Source organism: Staurois parvus, unplaced genomic scaffold (genome assembly GCF_062004578.1).
Source record: "Staurois parvus isolate SC_StPar_1 unplaced genomic scaffold, SC_StPar_1.0 ptg000554l, whole genome shotgun sequence".
Classification (NCBI taxonomy): domain Eukaryota; kingdom Metazoa; phylum Chordata; class Amphibia; order Anura; family Ranidae; genus Staurois; species Staurois parvus.
In genome coordinates, this window is record NW_028318350.1 from 1,068,296 (window position 1) to 1,087,756 (window position 19,461).

Here is a 19,461-nt window from a genome sequence, read left to right on the forward strand (position 1 = left end):
CTAATAGTGTGTTGTTGGCTTGTGGGTACGCGCTGAATCAGCGACAGTATACCCAATGAGACAGAACAAGAGTAATTCAATAGTTGACTGGAATGGAACCCAGAAACCCAGCATAGTAAGGCTGCAGTGCTTTGGTAGAAGGTAGGCACTACATTGTGTTAAGATGGCAATATTTGTAAACTAGAATTGTGTTCTACAGAAATGTAATGATTTGTGTATTCGGGAAAATGCATAACTTGTCTGCTGTACATTCTGCTATCACTTAACATTTGATTTTTTTCATTTCTCAGGGAGCATATTTTGCATGGAAGGCAACAGCAATGGGAAAGAATTATGTAAATGGAAAAACTTTCCTGGAGAAAAGGTACAGAAATGGTTATATAATTAAAAATAAAAAAAAATTTTTTTACAACCCATGCATGTTAAAATACACATTTTTTGATCTGAACAGTTCTTGTAACCCCAAAACATATTATATATTTTCTGAAAGCAGAGAACCTATGGTATATAAAGATGGGAGTTGCAATTTTGTATGCCACATGTTTGCACAACTATATTATTTATTTATTTCAGGTACTTATATAGCGCCGTCAATTTACGCAGCACTTTACATATATATTGTACATTCACATCGGTCCCTAACCCTCAAGGGGCGTACAATCTAAGGTCCCTAACCCTCAAGGGGCGTACAATCTAAGGTCCCTAACCCTCAAGGGGTGTACAATCTAAGGTCCCTAACTTACATTCATACATACACATACTAGGGATAATTTAGACAGGATCCAATTCACCTACCTGCATGTTTTTGGAGTGGGGGAGGAAACCGGAGTACCCGGAGGAACCTACGCAGGCACAGGGAGAACATGCAAACTCCAGGCAGGTGGTGCCGTGGTTGGGATTTGAACCAACGACCCTAGTACTGCCAGGTGGAAGTGCTAACCATTTAGCCACTGTGCTGCCCATATTATATCAGATTGTGTTGAATTAAGAAGTACCAAATGTGTCGGGCCTCATAATTTTGGACCTTTTTTTTTACCCTGCAAATTGGTGTCAAGCTACAACACTTGATTCTACATAGTAACTTTTTGAAAACCTCTCCAGCTGTACAAATTAAGGTGAACTCTAAATGATGGTTATAGAAGTATCCCTTCATTTAGCTTGCTTGGCGATACGTAATGTATTATGCAATTGGTGTTCATCTACATTCCTGCATCCTACCTACGTTTTAGGTTGTGGACACCAGTTTAGTGCTTTTGGCTGTAATCCCCAACCCACCAGCGTCCACAGGTTTAATTTAAAATGTTGTAAAAAAAGGTGTCCTGAACCCAGGACTTCAAAAAGTGCCTATTCTAGAAATAACGGTTTTATTTTTTCATCAAAAAAAACAGCATGTTGGCAAAAAAACCTGGGGGAAAAAAAGGCAAAATTTCAAGCCCACACTAGCTATTTTTCAAGAGAAACCAGTACGTATGCTAGTGTGGGCTCTGAATGTTGCAACATGCATGGGGGTAGGAGGAGGGGGTGGGGTGGGGGGGGTGAAATGTACACAGTCTGTTGTTTAAATGGGCATAGGCTGCTGTCACCTCACAGCTGTGAGCCCGGAAGTGCTGAGGGTAGTGTGCTTTTACAGAAGCAAGATCAGGCATTGGATGTGCTCCTTTTTGAAGATCCTGATACACTTTTTTTGTGGTCTCGAGAACTTTGGGGTAATTGAGAGAAAACTGCCACTTCTGCTACTCTGATAACCAATACATTTTAAAATGAATATAAGTAGTGCAGCGCTAAAAATAAAATATGAGCGTATACCAATGGTAATATGCAAAATAACAAATATGCAGCAAATATTAAAGCAACACAATATGTCCTTAGGAAATTGTAGCAATGGTGAGGCTATGTCAAATACCTTCACTGATATTGTAATACAGTAGTATAACACACGGTGCAAATAATAGTCCAGAATAACTATGAATGGTAAACCACAATATAATTTAAAAATGGTGACTTGATAGAATCCCAGTGGAACCTGTGATCCGGTGCAGTGCAGGAAGAATAAGTAAATTGCACACTCACCAGAGCCACAATTTAACTGTGCAATTGTGTCATGTACACCAGAGGTCCCTTTGGTTGTGGATGGAGCGTGGCCTGGATTGGATAACTCCGCGATAGGTAATGGAACGTCTGGGCGTCCCCCTAGATGAGTTTGGTTCACGATGGGTTCTGCCGATTACAGCTCTCTTCTAGGCCCTGGGATGGTCACCTGGTGGTCCTGAGGAATTAAATGCTCATAGTGGAGCAGAAAGGTGTACCCATAGTGTAGTATTTTTAGTTGAATCAAAAATTGAATTTATTCAGGATAAAAATAGAAAAGACACTTCTCAGGTACTGTAATAGGAAAAACAATCCTCGTGCACAAAGGATATAATAAAATTGAATGCAGCATAACACTGACCAGCTGGTGAAAAAGGGGGGGCCGCTGGACCTCCCATATCCGGCGGCTTGATGTCACGGCTAACACGGGCTACTCCTTGACGCGCGTTTTCGTATCGCACGTACATCATCAGAAGGGTAAGCACCATGGTTCCACTGGGATTCTATCAAGTCACCATTTTTCAATTATATTGTGGTTTACCATTCATAGTTATTCTGGACTATTATTTGCACCGTGTGTTATACTACTGTATTACAATATCAGTGAAGGTATTTGACATAGCCTCACCATTGCTACAATTTCCTAAGGACATATTGTGTTGCTTTAATATTTGCTGCATGTTTGTTATTTTGCATATTACCATTGGTATACGCTCATATTTTATTTTTAGCGCTGCGCTACTTATATTTATATTCTATTGAAGGTTTATGGTTTCCCTTTTTAGTGTATTAGCTGCTGTTGTTCATTAGCGCTCACTGAACTACACACAACTCTACATTTTAAAATGAGCTCATGGCTGCATTGGCCTGTAACTTTTATCAGCACCATGTGGTACGTCTTTTGGCGGTAACCGACTTAAAGGAGGTTTTGTGAGCTTACATACATTTTATATGGTGCTCCCAGTTGCTCCAAACAAACTGTTTAAAGTTAAATGAAACCTGGAGATCAGTTTTAGCGGTTCTGCGGGTTTTGTGTTAGGAAAAGTTAAAGTGGAACTAAAGTCCAGATAATTACAAAAAACCTCCTGCGCTCACAAGGACTCCTACCCTATAACCATAAGCTGCTGACACTAAACTTATACCCAAAATAAGTGAATAAACAGTGCAAAAATTATGAGTGCAGCGCTAATTAGTATCTAATAGAACCGTAATACAATATATACTCAATCCCCAAAATAAATCCAAGATACTCAATACATATACAGTGTCATGCATGTATTCCCTCATGGGGAATATCTCGTGCAAAAACGTGAAAATAAAGTACTATATACTATAATAACATATATACTAATAATAAACAGTGCCACACAAAGTGCACAAAAGGAATAAACGATAGTTCAAATACGAGAAAAGTCCAAAGTTAATAATAATACTGATGATGCTGTGCTTAATGATGAACTTCACACTCCACTCTTCATGCAAAATTATGTGCAGTGTACGTGATTCACACGTGACAATCCTTAACAGCCAAAATGCCCCCTCACCTCCTTCCTTAGACCCCAAGGGGCCAGCAATGCTTTCAGGATCACACGATCCTATCAGTATGGATCACTCTCTAGAAAATATCTTCCTCCTCCAGCGTCCACCAGTTTAGCAGCCAGCTCCTCCCAGGGTCATAGTAAGACACAAGCAGAGACCCTCCATAGTGCAACCAGTAATTTTATTGGTAATAGGTATAAAAAGTAGATTTGCACTCACAAAACGATGAATCTTCCAGCCTCCTACCACATGCTATGGGTGTACTGCATGGGTAATACACAGGGTGTTCCAATATGGCCCCCACGCCGGAAATGACGTCACCGCGATCACCGGAAGCTCCTCCCCACGTACTGACTAGTTGCGTCACGCCCACTTCGTGATTTCATCAGGGTAACCTTACCAATATACTTACCAATCCAACGGTCTGGCACCAGCATCTTCTTCTGCATACTGGTCTTGGGGCCTCTTCATTGTCTGGCGGGGATGATGTCCTGTCCCTGCATCGGAGGTTGTCCTCCTAGAACTAAGACGGGCCCACACTGTAAGCTGAGCTGTGCATGTGGTAGGGGCATTCTATTGCAAGAGCCATTGAAATAAATCTTGTTTCCTTTCAGTTTTTACAGCGGAACTTTAGTTCTGCTTTAAGTTCTGGGGGATGTGGGAAGGTGATATGCTGTGATTTTTAATTTTTCACTGTCAAAAAGCTGCTTGCAAAAACTTGAGTGCTGAAAATTAATGTACCATGGATTTGGCTTTACTACTGCATCCCTTTGCTAGTCAGAAAGCACCACTGCAACATGACATGGCTGCAAAACTGTTGTAGCTGCCTATTCAGGATTGCGGGTGCAGGAGTCACAAAAGATTACGGATCTATGGGGAATTTTCTGCTACATGAATGGAGAGCCTTACTTCATTAGATTGGTGCCTCATTGTAAACTGTTGTGCAGGCTTTAAAACTGCTGCCTGGTTAGACTTTCTGTTCACCATGTAAAGAGAGAGTATGTTTCATTAACCACTTGCAGTCCGCCTGCTGCTTATAATAGGCAGGACGGTGGCACTCCAGGAGCGGGTTGCCGTTCATAAACGGCACCCGCCATTTCTAGCTCCCTGGGAGCGCGCAGCATCGCGATCCGGTGCCCGCTGTGTCCTCCGGACACAGTGAAACACCGATCGTCGGACGGGACCTCTGTACGAGGTCCCGATCATGTGATCACTGATTGGCCAATCGGTGATCACATGCAAAGTAGTAAGCAAGATTTCACTTGTGACATCATTGCTTACTACGTGTGAAATCTGTGAATGGTCAGGTCACATGGTACAGGGCCATTCACAACAGCCTTGTACCATGTGATAAGCTGTGACCAATCACAGCTCACTCAGTACTTCTCAATGGCTGCAAGAATGCAGACAGAGAAAGAAATGATTGCTTTTACATCCTATATGGGTGTAAAAGCAATCACTGTTAAAAAAAAAAAAAAAAAAAATCTTTATCACCCCCCACAAGTAGTACAGTGTCACCATGGTGACACTGTACTGCTAGGGTGACAGTATGGAAAAAATATAAAAATGTAAAAACAATGTTTAAAAGTTATAATTTTTGGTTAAACTAATTTGGCTTTTTTTTTTTTTTTTTCACTAAAAAGGTAATGGAATACATTTTGGCCAAGATTTATTATGAAATATTATTTATTTGCAGAGTTTTATAAGAAACTTTTTTTTTTTTTTTTTCAAAATATTTGGACTTTTTCATTTTCATAGCCAAAAAAATAAAAATCCCAGCGGTGAATAAATACCACCGAAATAAAGCTTTTATCTGTCTAAAAAAAAAAATGGTAAAAACTTCATATGGATACAGTGTTGCATGACCGCGCAATTGTCATTCAAAGTGTGATAGCGCTGAAAGCTGAAAATTGCCCTGGACAGGAAGGGGGTATAAGTGTCCGGACTGGAAGTGGTTAAACAACTTACAGGAATAGGGGTGTACAAGAGTCTAGCAGACCAGAATCGTATATAAAGTGGTTCTGTGCTAAGTAAATATTAGCAGCAGACAACATCTAATCACCATTCCCTGGGCCCGGCCCTGCTGTCAGATTGTCTTCGTTATTGTTATTTCGTGTTGGCAGAGGATTTTCAGGGCACTTGGGGTACAACAGCAGCTTGTGACACTGACAAGGCAAGAGTTGTAGTGTTCACTATTGCTTTTTTGATTGGCTCTGATTCTCTTAACCATTTCAGTACCGGGCACTTTTCCCCCTTCCTGCCCAGGCCAGTTTTCAGGTCTCAGCGCTCACACTTTGAATGACAATTGCGCGATCATACAACATTGTACCCAAACTAAAATTTTATCATTTTCTTCACACAACTAGAGCTTTCTTTTGGTGGTATTTATTCACCACTGGAGTTTTTATTTTTTGCTAAATTAACAAAAAAAGACTGAATTGTGAAAAAAAAAAACACGTTTTTCTTTTGTTATAAAAGTTTGCAAATAAATAATTGCTTTTCATAAATTTAGGCCGAGATGTATTCTGCTACATGTCTTTGGTGAAAATAACCCAAATCAGTATTTATTATTTGTAGAAAAGTTTTTATAGAGTTCACAAACTATGGTATAGATCTGAAAATTGATCGTTCCTGAAGTACTGACAGCCAATCTAATTTCTTGAGGTCCAAGAATGTCAGAACAGTATAGATATCCCCCAAATGTCAGGACGGTACAGATATCCCCCAAATGTCAGGACGGTACAGATATCCCCCAAATGTCAGGACGGTACAGATATCCCCCAAATGTCAGGACGGTACAGATATCCCCCAAATGTCAGGACGGTACAGATATCCCCCAAATGTCAGGACGGTACAGATATCCCCCAAATGTCAGGACGGTACAGATATCCCCCAAATGTCAGGACAGTACAGATATCCCCCAAATGTCAGGACGGTACAGATATCCCCCAAATGTCAGGACGGTACAGATATCCCCCAAATGTCAGGACGGTACAGATATCCCCCAAAGGTCAGGACGATACAGATATCCCCCAAAGGTCAGGACGATACAGATATCCTCCAAATGTCAGGACAGTACAGATATCCCCCAAATGTCAGGACGGTACAGATATCCCCCAAATGTCAGGACGGTACAGATATCCCCCAAATGTCAGGACGGTACAGATATCCCCCAAATGTCAGGACGGTACAGATATCCCCCAAATGTCAGGACGGTACAGATATCCCCCAAATGTCAGGACAGTACAGATATCCCCCAAATGTCAGGACGGTCCAGATATCCCCCAAATGTCAGGACGGTCCAGATATCCCCCAAAGGTCAGGACGGTCCAGATATCCCCCAAAGGTCAGGACGGTCCAGATATCCCCCAAAGGTCAGGACGGTCCAGATATCCCCCAAATGACCCCTTTTTGCAAAGTAGACAGTCCAACATATTTCATAAGAGGCATGGCGAGTTTTTGGAAGTATGTAATTTCTTTGTAATTTTTCGGAAAATGAAGAAATTAAAAAAATGATTTTCACTATTTAAAAATTTTTTTTTTTTACATATTGTTGCCATTGTAGTACAGCGTCATCATGTAACTGGCATTGCGGTGATCAGGAAAACTGGTGACCGTATGGGAAAAAAAGTTATAATTTTTTAAATTTTTATTACATTTTCTTTTTTTTTAAGATTTTTTTTTTCATATTTCACTATGCCCAAAGTAGTACAATGTTACCATAGTAACATTGTACTACTTTGGGGAAGTGATCAGTATTTATTTTTTTTCTTTTACACAATTTTCTTATAGCAAAGAATTACTGTGCTATAAGCAAGCATTTACCTGAATGACATCGATTTAATCAGGGTACTATATATTTTTTTGTAATTAGCAGTGATTTGGCCACGGCTAGTCACATGACACAGCTGGGCTGTGATTGGCTCAGCTTGTACATGTGACCGCTGTGACCACAGCTAGACACACTTGTATACAGTGGATGGCTTCCTTTCATGCCATCCATTGTATACAACTGTCGTGACCTGCTGCGATTGGCCACAGCAGGTCACATGGTACTGGCAACTGGACCGACGCACAGATCTGTCATCGGCCGTGTCCAAGGTATACGGCCGGTGACAGCGCGGTTATGCGCGCTCCGAAAAGGACGCCATATTTGCGCTCACCTGGAGGGAGGAGGTGCTCGCCCAGCCGCCATCTGGCTATAGAGCAGGCAGCAACGGGTTAAAAGACAGAACAGCATGCTTTAGAATGGACTGCTGTTAGACTCTTGCTTTCTGAGGTATTTCTCTGAGGTAGTAGGAATTCTGAAAATGTTGTTTTCTGGTTGTTGTATCTAGCCGAATGGGAATGTGAACTGATTTTGCTTTGTTTCCTAGGTATAATGAAGATCTTGAACTTGAAGATGCTATACACACAGCAATTTTAACATTAAAGGTAATTACTGTGTTAAGGTAACACTTTTTATGATTTGCCGTGTCCCACTTGCCAGCAGATCTTTCTAGGAAACCTTTCATGAGTAAAATTTGCTATTGCTGACCCTTTCCTGAAAAGGTTATTTTACGGATTGCCATAACTCCGTCTGACTTATTATAGGTACTGTTATAGCGCCGACAATTTACGCAGCGCTTTACATAAATTTGTACATTCACATCAGTCCCCGCCGCCGAGCTTTCAATCTAAGGTCCCTAACTTACGTTCATACATACACATACTAGGGACAATTTAGACAGGATCCAATTAACCTACTAGTATGTCTTTGGAGTGTGGGAGGAAACCGGAGTACCCGGAGAAAACCCACGCAGGCACAGGGAGATCATGCAAACTCGGGGCAGGTATTGCCTTGTTTGGGATTCGAACCAATGGCCCTATTGTTGCTAGGCAGAAGTGCCAACCATTTAGCCATTGTGCTGCCCTCAGTACCTTGAGTCAGTAGCAAAGAATAAGTTTGCAAAACGTTCAGTTTGTGATCTGCATTGGTAGTGATTCTAAAGGCTGAAGGTTGTTTACCTTGATGCATTCTATTCATAAAGGTAAAAAAACTTTCAGTGTGCAGCTCCCCCACAACCAAACCCTTCTTCCCGCCCAAGGCTTACTTGAGCTGATCCCAATCCAGTTATGTGCACAAGAGCAGCAGCTTTCCTGGGTCTCTTCCTCCTCGTTGACTGAGACGCAGGAGCCTATGGCTCCCCAAGCTGTCAATCAAAGCCAATGAGGAGGTGACTTGGGAAAGAGCATGCACAAGTGTCTGCAGAGCAGGCAGCCTGCTCTGGGGGCACTCGGCGGGGGGTAGGGGCCAGGAGCACTAGCGGGGGGGGGGGCGGCCCGAGAAGAGGAGGATTGGGACTTCTCTGTGCAAACCCATTGCACAGAGCAGGTAAGCATAACATGTTTGTTATTTCTAAAAAATTAGCCTGTAGTGACACTTTTTAACCACTTGCCTACAGGGCACGTATACCCCCTTCCTGCCTACAGGGCACGTATACCCCCTTCCTGCCTACAGGGCGCTTCTACCCCCTTCCTGCCTACAGGGCACGTATACCCCCTTCCTGCCTACAGGGCACGTATACCCCCTTCCTGCCTACAGGGCACGTATACCCCCTTCCTGCCTACAGGGCACGTATACCCCCTTCCTGCCTACAGGGCGCGTATACCCCCTTCCTGCCTACAGGGCGCGTATACCCCCTTCCTGCCTACAGGGCGCGTATACCCCCTTCCTGCCTACCGGGCGCGTATACCCCCTTCCTGCCTACCGGGCGCTTCTACCCCCTTCCTGCCTACCGGGCGCTTCTACCCCCTTCCTGCCTACCGGGCGCTTCTACCCCCTTCCTGCCTACCGGGCGCTTCTACCCCCTTCCTGCCTACCGGGCGCTTCTACCCCCTTCCTGCCTACCGGGCGCTTCTACCCCCTTCCTGCCTACCGGGCGCTTCTACCCCCTTCCTGCCTACCGGGCGCTTCTACCCCCTTCCTGCCTACCGGGCGCTTCTACCCCCTTCCTGCCTACCGGGCGCTTCTACCCCCTTCCTGCCTACCGGGCGCTTCTACCCCCTTCCTGCCCAGGCCAACTTTCAGCTTTCAGTGCTGTCACACTTTGACAATTGCGCAGTCATGCAACACTGTACCCATATGAAATTTTTATCACTTTTTTGAGACCGAGCTTTCTTTTGGTGGCATTTAATCACCTTTTGGTTTGTTTAGCAAAAAATAAACCCAAACTGAAAATTTTGAAAAAAAAAGTGTTTTTCTTAGTTTCTGTTATAAAATTTTGAAAATAAGTGATTTTTCGCCTTCACTTATGTGCGCTAATGAGGCTGCAGTGGTGGGCACTGATAGGCTGCACTGATGGACACTGATAGGTGGCACTGATGAGGAGGCACTGGTAGGTGGCACTGATGGGCATTGACAGGCATCACTGATGGGCACTGAAAGGCAGCACTGATGAGGAGGCACTGGTAGGTGGCACTGATGGGCATTGACAGGTGTCTCAGATGGGCACTGATATGTGGCATTGATGTGCACTGGTAGGCACTGATTTGTGGCACTGGCAGGTGGCATTGATGGGCACTGATGGGGCTACACTGATCATCAGGGCACACTGATCATCAGTGCCCTGATGATCAGTGTACTTGTCTCTTCTGAGGAATGCCTATTACTGTCTCTCCTCTTCTCACGAGCTATCAGCGTGACAGCATGAGGAGAGAAATGCCGATAACAGGCATTTCCTTATTCACATGCGATCAGTTGTGATTGGACACAGCTGATCACTTGACAGAGCCGACGGCTTTGGGACACAGCGCACCACCGATCGCCGTGCTGCATTCCCTCAGAGCCGCGCACATACGGTTAGAGTGGGAGGACGTCATTTGACGTCCTCCCGGAACAAGAGAACTGCCTTGCACCCATCATTTCCTTATATGGCGGGCAGGAGGCGGTTAATGTCCATCCACGATGCAGAAAGTTTTCCAGCCAGATTTTCATTATGAGACGGCTATACAACTAGGAGGTCTGCAATGGCAGCCTATCAATTTCTCCCATCATGTAATTCCTTTAATTGTGCTGCTTTCTCTACTCCTACAGGAAAGTTTTGAGGGTCAGATGACAGAAGACAACATTGAAGTTGGTATTTGCAATGAAGCTGGATTTAAGCGGCTCACTCCTGCTGAAGTCAAAGATTACTTAGCTGCTATAGCATAAAAGGCTTCCAGTTGTGGAAGAGTTGGTGTAGTTTTTTTTTTTCTGCCACTAAAGGATTCAAAAGGTTTCTTTGCAGATTTTTTTGCATACTTTCTTATTTCTACCTGTCTGACAGATCTTTTTAAATTGACATGGTTCTAATCACAATAAAATCAAATACAACAAACCTTTTTCTTCTTGAATTGTCAGTTTCTTTCTTATTTTACACTGGGGATTACCACAATTTATTTCATGTGCAGTAAATATTAGGTTGGTAATTTTAGTTGTGGAACTTCTACCGTAATTGGAGCTAAATTTATTAACCGTTTAAAAAAATGTTACATTCCCGGCACGTGCCAGGGATGTAACTGTCACATTTGCTTGTGCTCTCAACCAAACTGTCAAACCATCAAATAGCTGGTGTCATAACTATACACGTGTGCAGCACCATGGCAGTTGCAGATCAAACCGAGGCTAAGATGGCAGCTTCCCTGGCTGAAAACAATAGGATGGTTTAGTACCACTTTAAGGCCTCGTTCACATGCAGCATAGTAATACATACGCCCATAGAGGGCCATGATTATTGGTACGGTGATGCACCAGTTTTCTGTGCATTCCCCCTCAGGCAGTTCTCATTGATGTCAATTGAGATGTAGTGGCTCCACATCTGATATCTGTGAGGGTGCATGACATCTGCTTTTGGAGTGGTGCAGCCACACAGATGTCATATTGGGAGCAACATCTGTGTCTGTGCAGCCACTGCATTCCAACTACATCAAGGGAGTTGTGAGAATTGCCTCAGGATGGCTTAACACCCCCCCCCCCCCCTTTCCTAGTTTCTTCAGGTTCTGTGGTACTGTCCCTGCGGATCAGGTAGTCCCTCTTGTAATCCTTCAACCTCTCTAGGCAGCTGGACTAGTGTGTTGTGTGTGTTTGTTTTTTGTTTTTTTTGTTTTTTTTTTTTTGCAAAAGTGGACACTACAGAAATGTACAGACCATATACAGTTGTGTTCAAAATAATAGCAGTGTGTTGTAAAAAGTGAATAAAGCTGAAAATCCTTCTAATAGCTTTTATTTCCATCCACACAAATGCATTGGGAACACGACACATTCTATTCCAAATCACAACATGAAGAAAAATACATCAAATTTGTGTTGTTCCTCTAAAGAAAATGGAAAAGTGAATATTAGACGGTTCAAAAAAATGGCCGTGTTTGTATTCTTCTTTACAAACTCAAACATTCACTATATAAACTGAGAAATGTTTGAAGATTTTGCTTTCCTTTGAATGACTTCATGAATATTTGGTTGTAGTCGCACTGTTTCTGAGAACTGCTGTACATCTGTGTTGCATGGAGTCCCCCAACTTCTGGCCCCTGTGATCAGGTATTCCAGCCCAGGATGATTGGACCACATTCCACAGTTCTTCTCTATTTCTTGGTTTTGCCTCAGAAACGGCATTTTTGATGTCACCCTACAAGTTTTCTATTGGATTAAGATCCGGGGATTGGGCTGGCCACTCCATAACGTCCATCTTGTTGGTCTGGAACCAAGATGTTACACGTTTACTGGTGTGTTTGGGGTCGTTGTCTTGTTGGAACACCCATTTCAAGGGCATTTCCTCTTCAGCATAAGGCAGCATGACCTCTTCAAGTATTCTCCATATCATGATGCTTGCACCACCATGCTTCACGGTCTTCACAGTGTACTGTGGCTTGAATTCAGTGTTTGGGAGTCGTCTGACAAACTGTCTCCGCCCACTAGACCCAAATAGAACAATCTTACTTTCATCAGTCCACAAAATGTTGCGCCATTTCTCTTTAGGCCGGTCAATGTGCTCTTTGGCAGATTGTAACCTCTTCAGCACACGTCTTTTTCCCAACAGTGGGACTTTGCGGGGACTTCTTGCAGATAGCTTGGCTTCACATAGGCGTCTTCTAATTGTAACAGTCCTCACAGGGAACATCACACCTTCTTTCATCTTCCTGGAGCTGATTGTTGGCTGAGTCCGCCCCATTTTGGCTATTCTTCTATCCATTCCAATGGTAGTTTTTCGCTTTCTTCCGCGTCTTTCAGGTTTTGGTTGCCATTTTAAAGCATTTGCCATCATTTTAGCTGAGCAGCCGATCATTATCTGCACTTCTTTATATGTTTTCCCCTCCAATCAACTTTTTAATCAAGGTACGCTGTTCTTCTGAACAATGTCTGGAACGACCCATTTTCCTCAGAATTTCAGAGAGAAATGCACTGTAACCAGCATGTCCAACATTTGCTGCCTTCCTTCCTTCCTTAAATAAGGGCAATAATTGCCACCTGTTTATCAAAGAATGAATGACCTCACTAATAGAACTCCACACTGCTATTATTTTGAACACGCCCCTTTCAATGAGTGATTCAATGACACAGAATCAGCAGCATGCATGTCATGACTGTTGGGTCTGTTGGATTTCTATGACTCTACTACACCTGCTAGCAAATTATTTGCCATGTAGAAATATAATTTCTACCAAAAACAGTGATTGATCCGGTTAGTGATGTCTGACTGCTATTATTTTGAACACAACTGTATCTAAATAAACCGATGCAGAGAAGTAGATAGCTAAAAGTATATGCAGATCTTGACTTCCCTATAATAACTTGCCATTGTCGCATTCCAAGCCTCTCAGTTGGTCATTTGGGGTCACCCATCACATTGCAAGACCAACAGACTAATGGGTGGGCCAAACATGACTTTGCCTCTGGGCTTGCTTACACTAGATGTAGATGAAAATGCTGTAGTGGCAATTCATTGCACACTTTTTTTTTTTTTAACAACAAAGTTTTATTGAGTAACAAAACAATTATACAGAAATTCCTCTAGCAAATACCAACAGGTACAGGGAGCAACCAAGTACACGTCCACAATTCTGTATTAGTGTATAGATGTCAAGCCATATCCAAAACAAAAAAGGCTTGATACAATGAAAGTAACACCACAACAGCTGATGGCAGTTGGGCAAAATAATTACATATACATCTACAGTATCTCCCAGAAGTGAGTTCACCCCTCACATTTTTGTAAATCTTTTATTATATTGTTTCATGTGACATTTTATTTTATCTTTTCATGTGACAACACTGAAGAAATGACACTTTGCTACAATGTAAAGTAGTCAGTGTACAGCTTGTATAGCTAAATTTGCTGTCCCCTCAAAATAACTCAACACAGCCATTAATGTCTAAACAGCTGGCAATAAAAGTGAGTCCACCCCTAAGTGAAAATGTCTAAATTGAGCCCAATTAGCCATTTTCTCTCCCTGGTGTCATGTGACTCGTTAGTGTTACAAGGTCTCAGGTGTGAATGGGGAGCGGGTGCGTTACATTTGGTGTTATCGCTCTTACTCTCATACTGGTCACTGGAAGTTCAAGATGGCACTTCATGGCAAAGAACTCTGAGGATCTGAAAAAAGAATTGTTGCTGTACATAAAGATGGCCTAGGCCAGGGGTCTGCAACCTTTAAGACATAAAGAGCCACTTGGACCCATTTCCGAGAGGGAAAAAAAAGACTGGGAGCCGCAAAACCATTGCAACATTTAAAACAAATCCGACACTGCATATATTGCAAAAAACGCTCTGGTCATGAAGGGGGTTTAAGGGCCCAGTAAGCAAAGGGTTAATCAGGGCCACAGTGTATCGTCATAATCACAATCATAGCCTTAGGTCAGTGGTGGGCAACCTTTTTTTTCGACTGAGCCAAATCTCGCCAAAACCACGATTGAAATTTATTTTGAGAGAAACATTTTTAAAACTGAAAATACATCCCCCATATAGTAATTCATCCCCCATATAGTAATTCATCCCCCCTATAGTAATTCATCCCCCCTATAGTAATTCATCCCCCCCATAGTAATTCATCCCCCATAGTAATTCATCCCTCATATAGTAATTCATCCCCCGTAGTAATTCATCCCCCCTATAGTAATTCATCCCCCATAGTAATTCATTCCCCATATTGTGTGAATTCACCTACCTTTGCTCCGCGCGTTCCTCTCGCTGGGTTCCCGCGCCGTTCTGGTCTTCAGGGCGGACTGTGAGAGGAGAGGAGTTCGTCACGCTGCCCCGCCTACATCCTGACAGCCAATGTTTGCCAGCGGGCGCCCGGCACACAGAAGATCTACATTAAAAGAGCCGCGGCTTGCCGACCCTATTGCCTGTCACCTGGTGGGCAGTGTGCTCCGGAGCCGCAGGAAAGGTGAAAAAGAGCCGCGGGTTGCCGACACCCGGCCTAGGCTATAAGACTATTGCCAAGACACAGCACACCCCTAAGTGCACTTTTTCGTGTGGTGTTTTGCACTTGCACATTTTTTGTGAACACTTACGGGTTTTTTCGTTATAGTTGCACGTTTGAGGACTTAAAAAAAAAAAATAAAAAAAAAAATAAGACGATTGCCAAGACCCTGAAACTGAGCTGCAGCACGGTGGCCAAGACCATACAGCGGTTTAACAGGACAGGTTCTACTCAGAACAGGCCTCGCCATGTTCAACCACAGAAGTTGAGTGCAAGTGCTCAGGGTCATATCCAGAGGTTGTCTTTGGGAAATAGACGTATGAGTGCTGCCAGCATTGCTGCAGAGGTTGAAGGGGTGGGGGGGTCAACCTGTCAGTGCTCAGACCATACGCCACACACTGCATCAAATTGGTTGTTGTCCCAGAAGGAAGCCTCTTCTAAAGATAATGTACGAGATAGCCCACAAACAGTTTGCTGAAGACAAGCAGACTAAGGACATGGATTACTGGAACCGTCTCCTGTGGTCTGATGAGACCAAGATACACTTATTGGGTTCAGATGGTGTGAAGCGTGTGTGGTGGAAACCAGGTGAGGAGTACAAAGACAAGTGTGTCTTGTCTACAGTCAAGCATGGTGGTGGGAGTGTCATGGTCTGGGGCTGCATGAGTGCTGTCGGCACAGTTCATTGAGGGAATCGTGTACTGTGACATACTGAAGCAGAGCATGATCCCCTCCCTTCGGAAACTGGGCTGCAGGGCAGTATTCCAACATGATAATGACCCCAAACACACCACCAAGATGATCACTGCCTTGATAAAGAAGCTGAGGGTAAAGGTGATGGACTGACCAAGCATGTCTTCAGACCTAAACCCTATTGAGCATCTGTGGGGCGTCCTCAAATGGAAGGTGGAGGAGTTCAAGGTCTCTAACATCTATCGGCGCCATGATGTCACTATGGAGGAATGGAAGAGGACTCCAGTGGCAACCTGTGAAGCTCTGGTGAACTCCATGCCCAAGGGGGTTAAGGCAGTGCTGGAAAATAATGGTGGCCACACAAAATATTGACACTTTGGGCCTAATCTGGACATTTTCACTTAGGGGTGGACTCACTTTTGTTGCCAGCAGTTTCGACATCAATGGCTGTGTGTTGAGTTATTTTGAGGGAACAGCAAATTTACATGTTATACAAGCTGTACACTCACTACTTTACATTGTAGCAAAGTGTCATTTCTTCAGTGTTGTCACATGAAAAGATATAAAATATTTACAAAAATGTGAGGGGTGGACTCACTTCTGTGAGATACTATAAGTGGGATGCTCTGTCATTGGATGAGCTTGTCCAGGACCAAATCCAATGGGCTCAGGCCTGGAGTACCCAACCATGGGCCCGATAGATCATCAAGTTTACAGAAGCAACCTCAATATTGATATACGTATTTCTCCAGTTGGAGAGTTTCACGCATACACTGTACCCATTCCTTTATGAGAGGGAGATTCAGATGACTTTCAAAGCCAAGATACAACTCTCCAAGCCTGGAAGAGGGTTCTAGCAATTCCCTCACTAGTAAGAAGTGGCTGTTGAAAGTCATCTAAGATACCCAACAAACGGTTTGGGGTCAAGTGGGAGAGAAACTTGAAACACGGTATTTATGGTGTGTAGTACAAACATCCAAATGTGCAATTTAGGCATCGCGATAATAAGTGTATTAGGTCCCCATGGTCCCTGGAGCATCTACCACAGTTGGAGAATCCAAAATACCCATTTGGAACAGTCGGGCCGGAGCAAAGCGCGCCCTTAAAACTACATACAATTGTATAAGTCGTGTCACATTGAGAGAGCATTGGGGCACTGCCTGAAGTGTCTCATCCCATTGGGCTTTCATAAAAGAGCCGACATCTGCCTGCCATCTGTCCCTGTCAGAGGAAAAGACTAAAAATTCTTGCAGTATTGGCTAACACGCAGAGATAAAGCCTTTAGTAGATGTTGTGTTTCATATTGAATATAGGGGTTGGGAAGAACGCCACACCACTGATGGGCCCTGCATCAGTACTGCATGTTTCAGCTGAAGGTAATAAAAGAACATTGTGTTTGGCAGGGAGAAGTTATCACTTAATTCTGCAAAAGTGAAGAGGGAACCATACTTGAAGATACCCTTCAAGTGTGTGACCCCATAGTTACACCAACGGGGAGTGTACTGTAGTTTAGGGGCGGGGCATCTCATCCTGCAGCCTAATGCATGGAAGTCGATGCCCCAGAGGTGATCACTGGCCAGTGGGGAAGAGGTGGAGCGGTGAGTAAGTGCGCTTGGTGCACTGTGTGGGAAGATAGGACCCGAAATGGGAGTTACTATAGAGAGGGGCCGGCTGCTGACAGCTGTGTTTTGCAAAGCTAGCTAACCATATGAGGAGGGGGAGGGGGGATGTGCAAAGGTGAGCTGCAGTCAGGTGAGTTGCAGACAGGGTGCATAGGTGGGCTGTGGCTGGGGTGGTGCAGAGGTGAGTTGAGTTGCAACCTACCTTTGCACCCCCAAGCCACAGCTCAGCTCTGCACCCGCCAGCCACTGCTCACCTCTGCACCCCCTGGCCACAGCTCAGCTCTGCACCCCCCAGCCACTGCTCACCTCTGCACCCCCCGGCCACAGCTCAGCTCTGCACCCCCTGGCCACTGCTCACCTCTGCATCCCCCCACCACTGCTCACCTCTGCACCCCCTGGCTACAGCTCAGCTCTGCACCCCCCAGCCACTGCTCACCTCTGCATCCCCTGGCCACAGCTCAGCTCTGCACCCCCTGGCCACAGCTCAGCTCTGCACCCCCCAGCCACTGCTCACCTCTGCACCCCCTGGCCACAGCTCAGCTCTGCACCCCCCAGCCACTGCTCACCTCTGCACCCCCTGGCCACAGCTCAGCTCTGCACCCCCCGGCCACTGCTCACCTCTGCATCCCCCCCACCACTGCTCACCTCTGCACCCCCTGGCTACAGCTCAGCTCTGCACCCCCCAGCCACTGCTCAGCTCTGCACCCCCTGGCCACAGCTCAGCTCTGCACCCCCTGGCCATAGCTCAGCTCTGCACCCCCCAGCCACTGCTCACCTCTGCATCCCACGTCTGCAGCTCACCCCTGCACCTTGTCTGTGGCTCATATCTGCACCCCCCGGCCACAGCTCAGCTCTGCACCCCCCAGCCACTGCTCACCTCTGCATCCCACGTCTGCAGCTCACCCCTGCACTCTCTCTGTGGCTCATATCTGCACCTTTTCTGAAACTCACCTGTCAAGTCACCTCTGCAACACCTGACTGCAGCTCACAACTGTCATCAGCCGGCCCTCTCTATAGTAACCCTCATCCACAACTGCTTTCAGCTCACCTCTGCACCCCCCTGTCCACATCTGAACATTTAAAAAATAAGACCTACCCCGAAAATAAGACCTAGTGTGTTTTTTGAGCCAAAAAAAATATAAGACAGTGTCTTATTTTCGGAGAAACATGGTATATGTGATTTTTTTATTTTTCAATATTTTTATTAAGTTTTTCAGAGATAAACAGGGAAAAAAAAACAGGGATAAGAGATATGGTTCATTCATACATACAATAATGCAATAGACAAAATATGGCTGATTAATTTTGTTGTAGTTCCGCCCATTGGACGGATGAGGTGTTGGTCTTGTTTAGCAATATCATCAGAGGTATTCGTGTGTAATTGATGAACCTTGGTGAGGAGTTTGGGGTGTTAAGGGGTTTTTGGTGGAGAGGTGGGGGAGGATAGGATTGAGGGGAGGAGGGATGTAACTGGGTATTTGAGGAGATACCAGTCTTAGTATGGGGTGTGATTTCATCTCATGAAATGTCATCAGGGTTGTACTGTGCATTTTGGGTGATTTAGCCACCAGGTCCATTGGGTATTGAATTTGTGATAGGAAGAAGTGTTAATTGCGGATAATTTTTCCATTTGACATTGAGTGTTAAGGTCTGTAATTAGTGAAGTGATTGAGGGGGTATTGTTTGTGTTCCATAATCTAGTGATATTAATTTTTGTGGCAAAGAGTATGTGGGTGATAATTGTGTGGGAGTGAGGAGGGAGTTTATCGATTCCAATGTGTAGGAGTGCTAATGAGGGGTTCGAGGGTGTATGTGATGTTTCACACCCCTGCCGCCCTGTAGCAGTATTTCTGCTGTAGGATGGAGTGGAAGCGGTTAATATCGACCTTAATTTTAATTGTATATTGTACTTGTTTTATCCTAAATACTGAAATTTGCACTTAAAACTGTATTTTTTTAACTTAAAGGCCAGTAAAAACTTGACTGTGTCAGTAAAATTTGGGTGTCGTTTCAGTGAAATTCAGTCTGGTAGGTTGTCAATGCTGGCGCAGTGCAGTATAGCAAAAAATGGCCTGCTCGT

General features: G+C 44.3%; 1 protein-coding gene across 1 annotated transcript in view; it reads left to right on the forward strand.

The window, feature by feature from the left end:
* PSMA2 (proteasome 20S subunit alpha 2) overlaps positions 1–10,985 on the forward strand; it is a 33,013-nt gene extending 22,028 nt beyond the window's left edge. The window contains exons 6-8 of the mRNA XM_089691203.1: positions 291–364; positions 8,004–8,061; positions 10,703–10,985. Coding sequence (XP_089547329.1) covers positions 291–364; positions 8,004–8,061; positions 10,703–10,819 — 249 coding nt within the window. The 3' untranslated portion in view covers positions 10,820–10,985. The remainder of the gene's footprint in view (positions 1–290; positions 365–8,003; positions 8,062–10,702) is intronic.
* Positions 10,986–19,461: the final 8,476 nt, after the last annotated feature.